The sequence below is a fragment of the Larus michahellis genome, chromosome 16 (genome assembly GCF_964199755.1).
Source record: "Larus michahellis chromosome 16, bLarMic1.1, whole genome shotgun sequence".
In the NCBI taxonomy this organism is placed as follows: Eukaryota; Metazoa; Chordata; class Aves; order Charadriiformes; family Laridae; genus Larus; species Larus michahellis.
Window position 1 is genome coordinate 4,544,390 of NC_133911.1, and position 12,033 is coordinate 4,556,422.

A 12,033-nucleotide genomic window follows, 5' to 3' on the forward strand; every position below is an offset into this window, starting at 1 on the left:
CAAAGAGAGCTTCCAGATTTTAGCCAAGAAGAAACAATCTGTGCCCAGGAAGCGTATTCTTTGATGGGGATCAGAACTGGGCACTGGAAAATAGAAGGTCCTCCCTTTGGTGGCAGCCCAGTGTTAATCAGAGCCTATTTTTATGCTTTAACGTTGCACTACAGGGCCTGACTTTGATCCCGAAGGAATTCACATCTGATCGAGACCCTGGGGTTCATTCCCTCTGTCCGCTCCTCAGAGCTGTGCAGCTTCCCTGCCTCTTGGCGCCAGGGACCAGCTCCCACTTTGGACTGGCCAGTGAGTGGTGGGAAGGGGGGATGAGCCGGGGAAGGGGGGGATGAGCTGGAGAAGGAACTGCCACGGGACCTGATGACGCTGCCACGCACATGGCTGAGCACAGCAGCCTGCGGTGGCTTGGAAGGGGCTGGAGGTAGTTGGAAGGGGCTGTAAGAAACGCATCAGGAGTGAATTCCAACGTGAGAGGTCAGTCGCTGCTTATGTTACACACACAACACATGCTGGGGATGAGTCCAAAGGTTTAGAAAATTCAGAGAGACACATTTGCAGCTGCTGTCATCATGCCTGACACAGCAGACCACACAGAGACCCCAGAGTCGTTCTCTCAGCAACACTGGAACTCTCCACCAAACACGCGCGTGAGGCAAAGCTGCGGGATGAGGCCAGATAAATGGGACCAGCCAAAGGTCCTGTGCCTGGCACTGTTACACCTGTGGAGTTTGTGGCCTGAAGTCAGAGAAGAGAGGCTGCGTATGGCCAAACACGAAGGAGTCATTGCACTTCTGCCATCCCCCTAACGCTCAGCATCAGTCCCCAGAGCAGGTAACTTGGACGGAAAGCAGGCAGGCTCACCAATACTCAGGAGACAAGGGACTCTCTCCCTGCAGGTAGGCTGATACTCCCTAGCTCATGTTGCAGAGCCCTGAGGAGCAGTGCCCCACACCACCACGAAGGATGGACGCCTCCTGCCACCCCACAAACCCAGCCTCCCGGCCGTCCAGGACTCTGACACTGCTCCCTTCCAGCCCGGCTGCCTGATCCTTGGCATGGCAGCCTGGCACGGGAAGGGGGGAGCATGACTGGGTCGTGTCCTGGCGCAGAGCCGGGAAGCCCTTCCAGGCTGCTTCCAGACACAGCCAATTGCTTCCAACAAGCTTGGAAATGAACTGGCAACCCCGGAGTAAAAAGGCCCAGAGACCTTAGCAAAGGCTACTGTGCTTTTAGACAGACGTGGACCAAAACACAAATCCTCCCATCTTTTCTCAGGTACGTATCAGCCTTCAACCCCCCCCCCATTAATTTCCTTCCTCCTCTTCTTCCAGCTTTCAGAGCAAGCGCTGAATTACAGCCCCGTACTCGGAGAATGTGAATTTAGCCCTTGGCAATTACATCTGATAAGCCTTGTCCTTACCTCGCGGAGAGCAATTCTGTGTTACTGCATATTCCTCCCCTCACCCCCCTTCCCCCCCCCCCCCCCCCCCCCCCCAACATGCCAGCTGGAGGCTTGTGAGCAGGGTATTAGGGGATTTGCACTGCATGCTGCTAAATTTGATATGTCCTTTAACAGGAGACAAATGGTTCACAAGGCTTAAAAAGTATCGACTTTTCTTTAACAATAAGCACTAATGGCCTTCAAATAATCAATATTTAAAGTCATTATGGGGTTACACATTATACTGTTAAAACCAAGCCTTTCACTTTAACCCCATCATATCCTCCCAAGCCCAGAGCAGTGCTCCCCCCCGACTCACTCCAAGCTCAAAAGGAAGGCTCGGAGCACAGGCTGTGACTGGAGATGTGAGAGGGTCAGGAAATGCAGATTGAAACCGGCAAGGCATGGAAATAAATTTAGAACGGATGGGAGAGGTGGGGGGGGAAAGAATGCATGAAAGCTCTGCTTTCTTCTGCTTTGCATTTGATAGGAAGAGACACTTTAAACCTGAGGTAATAGGCAAGCAGCGCACAGCTCCTTGCTGGTTCGTCATCCGCAGACACTGTCTGTGCCAGGAAGGGAAAATAAATAAAATGAAAGGGTTTTCTAAAAATGGTGTTTGGGATTTCCAGGCAGAAAGAGACACATACTGGCACTGCCCTTCTGGGGCAGCAACCAGGCCTGGACACAGAGAGGGTCTGGTTTATGTCTGCCAGGGGAAATTGCTCCCTCAAAATCCAAATTGGTGCTAAAATCAAATTAGTTAAATCAGGTCAAGCTCTTTGGCCTTTGCTCTGTGTAATATTCAGCCAGCTGGGATCTGGTGAGGAATCCTCCCAGTGCAAAAACTGGAGAATGAGGGATACAGCAGTCAGAGCCGAGCGGGATGCAAGGCTGGGGGAGGTAAGAGTAGAAAAGAGAACGTGTCCAGAGAGGAAAATGTGCCCAAGGAGCCAGGAGTGAAAAGGAAAGCCTCCATGATGCAGGGGGGAAGAATTAGGTGATGAAAGAAAAAATGGTAGCAACAGCAGACGGAAAGAACCCAATCCAAAAACCCTTGCTGGGTATTTCAGGCACATCTTTGCCCAGAGAAAGGCCTCTGGCTGATGCACGTTTGTCAGCTCTTTGCAACCGAAGGGCAATGAGTGCATCCTTGAGACCCTGCGGCTCCTGCTCCCACAACACACTAGCCAAAGGGCTCGGCTTCCCAGGACCCCAGCAGATCAGGATGCTGATGGCATCTCACGCAGGCAGTATTTCTTGCTCCTTGGCATTCCTCCTGCCTTCACCCCATAATTGTCTGTGGTCCTGGAAGATGAACTGTGTCCCTAACGCTTCTTATAGTCAGTACCAGAGGCAGCCGAATGCTATTGCCAGAGTATCTGCCTCAACATCTGCCCTTTCTCTGACCACAATCTGCCTTCTCCCCATCCTGTGAGGGGCAGGTTCTCACATGCAGACCCCAGGCCATACACTGTATGCATGTGAACAAGCTCCTAGCAACCCCTAACACCGAACTGATGCATCATCTTCAGCCCACCAGCTTCACCACACTGACCACACTGGTAAGCAGCTCCTCCAGCCTAGTCTGAGCACCTGTACAATGCCTCCCATTTGCAGGGTATGGAAGTTTTTCCCTAAAGTGAGGTGAATGCAAGCGTTCCCTAGGCTTCACAGGCACCAGCCTGCTCCAGGAGCAGCAGTCTGCTCGGTCCAAAGTCCAGAGTACAATCAGGAGCAAGTTCTGCAGCGTGTACCAGGAGGTGAGCACCTTGGGTAAGAACACATCAGGCTAAAGGACCCCAGCAAAACCAAGTATGTTGCCAACAAATTTTGCAGATGGGATCCAAGGAGTAGGATCCAAGCAGCTCTGCAGGGCACGGCCACCTGCCGTTTTTGCAGGAGACACTGCAGTTTGGAGATGGGAACTAGTCCAGGCTGCAGCAGTTACGATGACACCTTTGAGTTGTACTCTTTCCTCTTCCAAGTCTTTTTATAACACTGAACTCAACAATCTTTTCAGACAAGCCACCGGGTGCTGGCGCTCTATAACCCAAGTCTGAATCCATCTAGAGAAGGACCTAAGAAACCAAAACCATGAAACCAAACAGACTCTCAAGCCTGGAGCTTGAGTCTACCTCTGGCAAAACCTACCAGTTTTACCAACTCTTTTCGACAGATGAGGAAGCCGGAGCAAAGGGATCAAGAGACCACTACTCTGCTAAAAGGACCTTGGAACCTGGTCCAAGAAAATCCATATTCAGCGTGTCTGCATGCACACATGTGTGAAACATCCCCTGCAGAGCCAGTACCCACCTGCCTGCCTTGGGCTTGGCACCACTGAACCTACCAGCCTGTTTCTGACCAGCAGAGATGGATGCTAGTTAGGTGACAAGTGCCTGAACATACCTGTCTTCCCAAGTGCTCCCCAGCTCAGACTCACCCACCTCTTCCCACCTGGAAACTGAAAACTGCATATGTAGCTCCCAGTAGCAGGCAAAGGTCTCCACATTCCTGTCTTTGGAAGAACAGCAGCACTGCCCTGATAAATAAAACTGGGTCACCAGTACGGGTTTTCCCCCTTTGCTTTACCAGACATAATGGCTGAAGTCTGGAGTGGCTAATTATTCTTGCCCACAAAGCTGCTGCACTTGAGAGCTGACCTGATCCCCACAGATCTCCTGAAAGGAAGCTGAAATGGAATTTTAACACCATGCCAAACAGTTCACATCCCCCTGCATCATGCGTTATTACTTCTGCTCCTGGGAAAGGACATGCCGTAAATCTACCTACAGTTTTTGCCTACGTACGTGAGCCAGCTGCCTCCATCGCCTTCTCCTCTGTCAGTGCCTACCTGAACCTTCTAAAGTTTCTATACCTTCATAAGAAAGGTGCAGAGGCTGCTTTGATTTACCCTACTGACAAAGACCATGGCAGCCAAGTACAAAACCCAAGGCTAATGGCAACAGGGAGAATGGGAGGGAGAAATTAACCCAAACAGTGCTTTATTGCTTCACAGCACACAGCCACGACTTCTCCTGGCAGACCTAAAAACGCGCGTGGTGCTTTGGCAAGAAACAGTTTGCACGCAACAGCTCCAACCAGGCCATTTCTGAGCAGGAGCAGAGTGACACATGCTGGCCCTTAGTGACACTCAGGTGGCTGCAGACCTCTAGGGACAAATAACGATCATGTGAACTAACATCAAGCAGACCTACCAAGTCATAACTACGGGACAGAGTTGTAGCTTCCCGTTTCCCAGCAGGACTCCCCCAGCTCTGCTAACCGAGGGTTGTCACACCAGAGAGCCCGGCCAAGGAGGCAGGCCACACAGGGCCTTCTCACACCCTCCTCGTGGGGGCAGGTGGCTGCAGAAAAACCAGGCAGTCTGGTCTGCCAGGCATGGTGGCAGAAGGAAGCATGGGACGTGCCCAGCCAGGCCCACCATGGTGATGTTCCACATGGTTTGTCTCAAAGCTCCTTGGAGAAATGCTCTGCCCAAGCATTTAGAGCAGGTCCTGTATGTACGGTCTGAGGCAGGAGCAGCGTGGGAAAACAAAAATAGGGCTGATAACGTGCTATGAGCCTTGTTTCAGTCTGCAAAGTCTTGGACAGAAATGAGACTACAGACTACATAGCAGAGAGAAAAACACAGCGTCGTCGTATTGTTCCCACCAAGACAGCCATAGGCTGGTCTTGCTTATAGGCAAATAACTCGACCTTCCCAAGTGGGTGCAAATATCCTTGCTCCACGCAACACGCCACATTATACTGCTCTTTGACCTGAGGTGTCCAAAGGCCTTCCCAAACACTGAGTACAACCCGCTTTCAAAATGAGAAACACTGTCACCGGGCAGCAAGGGAAACTGAGACACGGAATGACTCCTGCAAACTTAACCCAAGGTCCCACAGATTAAGGTCTCGACATCAAAGGCAGGTTGTGCCTCTACGTGTTCCTTTCCCCCACCTCACCTCGCCAGGATTTCCCTCTCACTTACGCCAATGCAGCTATTCATAGGGTTACCTGGAGAACTGAATTAAGATGAAAAGTAGTGGTCTTTTCCAACCGTAACTCCTGGCCTTCAGTCTCTGTCCCCCGAGCAAGTAACTTCTCCCTCCCTCCCATAACTGGGGAGGAACACCAGCCCTAACTCCAGTACTCTGTTTAAACTGCTAGGTAACACCCTCTTCCCAAAGGATTTAACGCTTCCTGGCCTAGCCCAGCTCCATTAGCTACAACACCTGTCTGGCAGTGGCAAGTACCTCTGGATACGATACATATCTAATTCATTTTCAGTTTGCCCCTCCTATGTGCAGCACCTCCCCATAAGCAACCTCCACCCTTCTGTACATGCCTTTTCAGCCAGGCCTCCGGCTGGCCTGGCACTTCTCCAGCCCACACATAGCTGGAGAAATTTTCCTGATGACTGGCTGCACTGAAACTCGTCTATCTCTGCATTCCTCACAGGTCTGCCTACAATCCGCGTGGACGGGGTTGGATTTTATTAGGTGGGTTAGCCAAAGTACAGCCCAAAGGAGAAAGGTTTACCAGGTCTGCCCAGCCTCTACACATTGCAAACCCGTCGGTCAGAAAGAAGGAAAACCAGACGGGATCTCCAAGGCTATAAATGCGGGGGGATAACTTTGAACTCAATGCATACGTACACGTGCTACAGAACTAATATCGCAGCCTGCTGCCTGCCCCCACCCCAAGATGAAAGCCAAAAAAGCCGAGATACTAGAGCCTTTCACGGCTTGCCCCGTGATACCCAAAGCCTTTGCATCCCCACGGCTGTCAGCCCTCTCCCGCCTCTGCTATCCTTGTCAGAAATGCATCCAGCTTTAATTTCATTTCCTTCTGAAGTTCTTGATTGCGGAGGGAATGGCTTATGGCACAGAGCAAGATAAATGAGCTAGAATTTTTTTTGGGGGGGAGGAGGGAAATCAGCTTTCCAGCACTCCTATTAGTGGTAAAGGGAAGCCATACCTCCTTCTTTCTCAAAAAAGAAAATTCCTTCTCTTTCTGTTCCATCCTAGAGCATTCGTTCTCTCTCACTATCTGGGGATGCCATAAGATGCAAACTTAAACATCTTAACTTGCTCTGTGCCAAGGGACAGGTTAGAGTCTAGCATCTGCTCTGGAGATCCAAGGCATGATTGGGATTGCTCCCACCAGCCAGCGAGTCGCCAACCTGGATGTGAATGTCTATGTGGACAAACCACCCCCTTTTACGCACAGACACCCCAGCATGTGCCAGGCACACATGCAAAACCCACACTTTTGCACCCGCGTAATGCCCAAGGGAGACGTTAACACATCACCGGGGCAAATCAAACCTGCCCACCCCGCTAGGCTACCCGCACCCAGGGGCACCCTCCCCTCCTGGACCATTATGGCACCCACGCCTTTCCAGACTGGCTCCGAGGGTGCACACGGGTCCGAGAGGGCTGGCGTGCATCGCCCCACGCCCCGTCCCGCTGCCCGGAGCCCCCCGCCCCGTCCGCCCCGGTGCGATGCCGTGGCGGCTGGAGCAAACCCCGCCCGGGGGCGTGGGTGAGCCGCGGCCGGCCCTTCCCCGTCCCGTCCCCCTCCCCACCCGGTACCTCTCGGGGAAGTGGGTGTCCCTGTGCTGGGGGAGGCCCTGCTTCCTCCGCTGGCTGGAAGAGTTGCTGGCCGAGGGGATGTGCGCTTCCATCGCGCCGGGGTTGCGCGCCGCCGCCGCCGCCGCCACCTCTTGCCGCGCCCGGAGGAGATCTGGGGAGAGGGAAGGGATGAGCTGCTGCCCGCCACCGGCCCCGACGACTCCCCCAACCCTCCTCCTTCCCGGACACACGGAGGCACCCGCCGCCCGCCCTCCGCCGTGGGGGCTGCCCGGGCTCCGCCGCGGGGCTGCTCCGGGGCTGCTCCCGGCTCCCCGCGGGCGACAGGGCTGCTGCCTGCCCGGCCCTCCCCGCAGCCCCCGGGGCGACAGCCCGCTGTTCTGCTCGCCCCCCCGCCGCCGCCCGTCGCCGCGGGGCTGTCAGGCAGCGGGGGAGCGCGGCCGGCCCTGCGGCCCCCCGGCCCCGGGCCGCCCCGGGCACTCACCCGGCGGAGCGGGCTCGTAGCGGGATCCGCCTCCGCCGCCAAGGGAGTTTGGCAGCGGAGGAAATTGTGCAACTACGGGAGGGGGTGGATTGCTGTTTAATTGCCTTCCTGTCGGAGGGAGGGAAGGAGGGAGGGAAGGAGGGAGGGAAGGAAGGATGGATGGGGGGAGACAAAAAGGAGAAGGGAGGCTTTCCCGAGCCACCCGCCTGCCCCGAGCACCTGCCCCGGCCCCGCCGTGCCCAGCGGGGAGCGGAGCTGACCCGACCCGCTACCGAGAAGCCACCCGCGGCCTCCCGCCGGCCCCGCTCCCCCGCCGACGGCTCCCCCATCCGCCGGCCCCTCGCCGGGCACCCCCCGGGGGCCGCAGGGTTTGCGGGGGGCAGCGTCCACCCCTTTCCCCGCTGTGAAGCCTTCCCTGCCCCAGCATCTTCCGCTGCTGCCGAAAGCAGGGGCTCGGGGGCCGTTTCCCTGGGTGGCCCCTACGCTCTCGGCTGGGGGGCACCTGCCTTCCCCCCACTGCCCTGGCCGGGGGACACCCAGCCCTGCTACCAGCACACCAAGAGCTGTTTTCCTAACCTGAGCACGCTGAACCCCCCCAGGCAGCCGCCCAGAGCCCGGGGGGATGCTGCAGCCCTCGGCTGGGCAAGGGGCACCGGCTGGCCCCCGCAGGTCTGTACCTGCCTGGCGCAGGAAAGTAAAGGGCTGGGGCACAGAGCAGACGAGGATGGGGTACACAAAGGAGCCCCTTCCAGCCTTTGGCACAACACTTCCATCAGACCTTTGGCTGCAGGTCAGAAACAAACGCACCCCTTGTTAAACCTGCACTGCCCTGTCACCACTGCAGAACCCCCTACCTATCACGGGCAGGCTGTGCCATGACAGGTGACACACGTGGAGGCTTTCCAGGGTGGGTGTCACCAAGGACAAGCTGCCCACGCCAGTGCCGCGTGATGGACAATGCAGGCACGGCCAGACACACCACGAGCACACGTTAACGGGGATCAGAGTGTACCCCAAGGAAGAGCAGGGGACGCAGTAAGCTGGCTTGCTATTGCACTTGCCTTCTCAGGGAACAATGCAGCTGGACAGACCTATGAGAAGCTCTAGTGCCATGGACACCCCTACCAGCTGCACTGATAGAGGCTTCTGCCAGAGTGCTGTCCTCTCACAGTTAAGCATCAGGGCTCCCTCAGTTCCTATACCTATTTGAAAACACCCTATACACAACTTACATCCCACAACAAAACCTCTGCTGCCATTCACACGACACCCAGGAAACACACACACGCAGATGCGCGCTGAGAGAAAACCTCCTTCCTGCACCAACTGTACCGCCCTGCAAAAGGAAACCAAAATACAGCTGGGGAGAGGAGGAGAGAAGATTTATCTTAATGAACACACCCTGCTCAGCATCAACTCGCATATTGAGATTTCAAAGCACTCCACAGCCAGCAGCCTATTAGCCCTCTCCCCACAACTGATTCGTAAAGCCAGGTTAATATAAGAGTGCTGCATGACCCTGGTAACGATACACTCCCCATCTCCTTGCCTTTCTTTACATCACCATGCCGTTTTCCTTTGGTTCTAGAAATCCCAGCCATCCCTATGTGCCCCAAGATGTGCCCAGCCCAGCTTGATGTGCCCAGCCCAGCTTGAGCCCCACCAATCACTTCATCAAATATTTTGGTGATGGTCAGGGCTGAAGCCCGGTGGTGGGATTGCAAGCTGGGGTGGAAATGCTGACACAGCTGCTATTTTTGCTGGCAATAAGGAGGGCATTGGTACCTGAATGCTTCTAGCCAGATTAATGTACACAAAATCCCTGTCCCCACACCCCCAACTGGGGGGACAAACATTAAAATGACGTACAATTTCCAACTGCAAAAGTACATAGGAAATAGTGAAACAACAAACCCCATCGGATCACATAAAAAGCCTAGAGAATTCTCCGAGCCAGGGACCGTGCACCTCCAATGTTTATAAATTAATTATCTGAAAAACCCAGGTCACTCCTTATTGCCACAGCGCCTGTAATTTAGAAGTCGGGCATGCCGCCAATTCCAGAAGCCGCATTGATCCTGAATGACCGCAACAACCCCCCCCCGCACGCACACCCCTCTCCTTCTCTCCCTCCTTCCCTCCCCTTGTGCCCCTACCCCCTCGCACAGCCCCCCCCGAGGATCTGTTATTTACGATCCTGCACTCTGACAGTTGGGAAATCAGATTGATTGACAGTGGGACGCTGGCGGATGGAGGTTCCAGGCACCGAGACAGACTGAATTCAGAATGTGGGATGAATGCCACTGGGAGAACGGGGGCGGAGGAGGGGGGGGGGGGGGCTGAAAAGCAATTAAAAAAAAAAGATTTCTAAATTATTAACATTTTTTAAATTATTAATGTTATTGGTGCCTCCATGTGAGCCTGCAGATAAACTGCGCTTTGTACTGGCACTAATAATTTATAGCCCGACCAGAGCCCTGTGGTGTGGAGACAATCCAAAATACACGAAGTTTTGTCTTGTCAATGTTCCACGAGAGAGTCTGTCTGTGCAGGCTCCTTTTCTCCCCCTGCCCACCCCAAAACCTCAGCGTGACCCCTCCCCTAACAAATGCCGAGGAGACAATTTAATCATAATCGTAGAAAAATACGTCAGGCTTTTAATGTAATGAGCTACTTTGCTCCCTACATGGGGGAAGAAGGGGGTGATACCAGCTGCTCCGCAGCACACGCTCTGCCTGGATGTACATGTTCCGCACGTCCAGCCGCCATCCAGTGCCCAGGTTAAGTGGTCCTTCGCGGCTGTCTGTTACGATACCGGCACACGTAACACGTTTTGTGCCAAGTACACGCTCTGCTGTATTCAACATGCTCTACCCAGACCTGCATGTCATGGTTGAATATTCAGCATTTGCGTGTCAGCATGTGTTACCCTTTTATGCATGATGCATGTTATATACCATCCTCTCACGTGCCGTGCTTGTGTTTGTTGCACATCATGTGTACAAACCCCAGCCCGATGGCGTGTGGCTTTGCCCCGTTCCTACGTAACACGCTTGCCCGAGCTCTGCATCTCTGCAAACATCTGGGGCAGCTGAACACCACACTCAGAAGCACGTGCCATGTTCACTGCGGTGTGCCTCTGCACAGGTTTGTGCCATGCCTTTGCTGATAAGCAAATCCTTACTCCACAGCAAAAGGAATTGCCGTCTTGCCCCCAGAGAAGCCAATCAAATCAAACAGAGTGGAAAAGAAGACAGCCTCTTCATTAACCTAACAAGGAGCCCTGGGGATTTACACTCTAGACCAGAGATTCTCCTCCAGCTCTCGCCGGATGCTTCGCCAACGTTCCTTGCGTTCCTTCCCTGGATCACCTGGGCAGGTACGTGTCGTCCCTCCCCGCCTTGGGCAGGGAGCAGCACGGGGGCGACAGATTCCTGCACAGCACTGCTTTTCTGCGAGGCTTCAACCCTCCGTTTCCCAGACTGGAGCAGCATCACCTCTTCCGTCTCCCTGCCTTTGCCTGATCCAGAGAGCTGAGTTACCTCCCTCACCCCTCGCTCCTGCAGCAGAGGACTCGGGTGACATTTTTTCTCTGGACCAAAGCCGGGCCAGCACCAGGGAAGGTGAAATGTCCCTGTGGGCTGGGGAGCCTTCAGCCTGGGGAGGGATGCTGGTGGCTCCCGCGCTCTGCCACGGGTTCCCAGCGTGGGGCTCGTAACTGCCTGGTGCCCCCTTTAGGCCGAGCGGGACTTAGCCAGCTTCCTCCGCAACCCCGGCAAAACCTACCAGCAATCCTTCAGTTCCTACGGGACCCATTAGATCCTGGTACTGCAGGACCCTTATCCCCTCAGGACAGCACTCCAGCCCCAGGACAAGGCAGCAGCATTGGACAATGGTATCTGTGAACGAGGAGGCTGCTTTGGGAACAGGTTTTGGGTTTTCCCCTCTTTGCGTAACTGTTACGCCAGCCGCCTTTTAAAGAGCAGAATGTTGAAGAGCAGAATGGCGGCATCTTCCCTTGAACACAGGTATCGGTGCAGAAATACTCCTGGGCTGTTAAAGCCTGGAAACGGCAGATAGGCAGGTACAGAGGCACAGCCTGCAGTGCCACAACAGGCCTTAAATAAAGAAGGGCCAGGGTCCCTCAGCTACCCCTAGTGCCCAGCTCAACCTCAGAGGACCACACCATCCTGGGAAGGTCTGGGGACAATTTCTCAGTGGCTAGTGAAGGACCGGATCAGTCCTTGGTGATGCAAACATAATTGCTTTCAATAGACGATACCATGGATGAACCTGTCCCACGGACTTCAGCATTTGCCTGCTAAGCTGTCTTCACTGCAGCTTAGCTTCATCTGCGTACTTCAGTTGTCCGTAAAATCATAAGACATCTAATTCTCATTAAGGTGAAAGGTCTTTAACACCAATTTATGCTATGTCTGTGAGTAGCAACTATTGCACAAACATTCTAAACTGAGCACCATCGACGCTTAACTAAATC

The 12,033-nt window shown here is 54.3% G+C and overlaps 1 protein-coding gene across 2 annotated transcripts in view; it reads right to left on the minus strand.

Annotated features, from left to right (window-relative positions):
• SAMD11 (sterile alpha motif domain containing 11) overlaps positions 1-12,033 on the minus strand; it is a 125,653-nt gene that overhangs the window by 19,100 nt on the left and 94,520 nt on the right. For both annotated transcript variants that reach the window (XM_074609452.1, XM_074609451.1), the window contains exon 8: positions 7,055-7,205. In XM_074609452.1, coding sequence (XP_074465553.1) covers positions 7,055-7,205 — 151 coding nt within the window. The remainder of the gene's footprint in view (positions 1-7,054; positions 7,206-12,033) is intronic.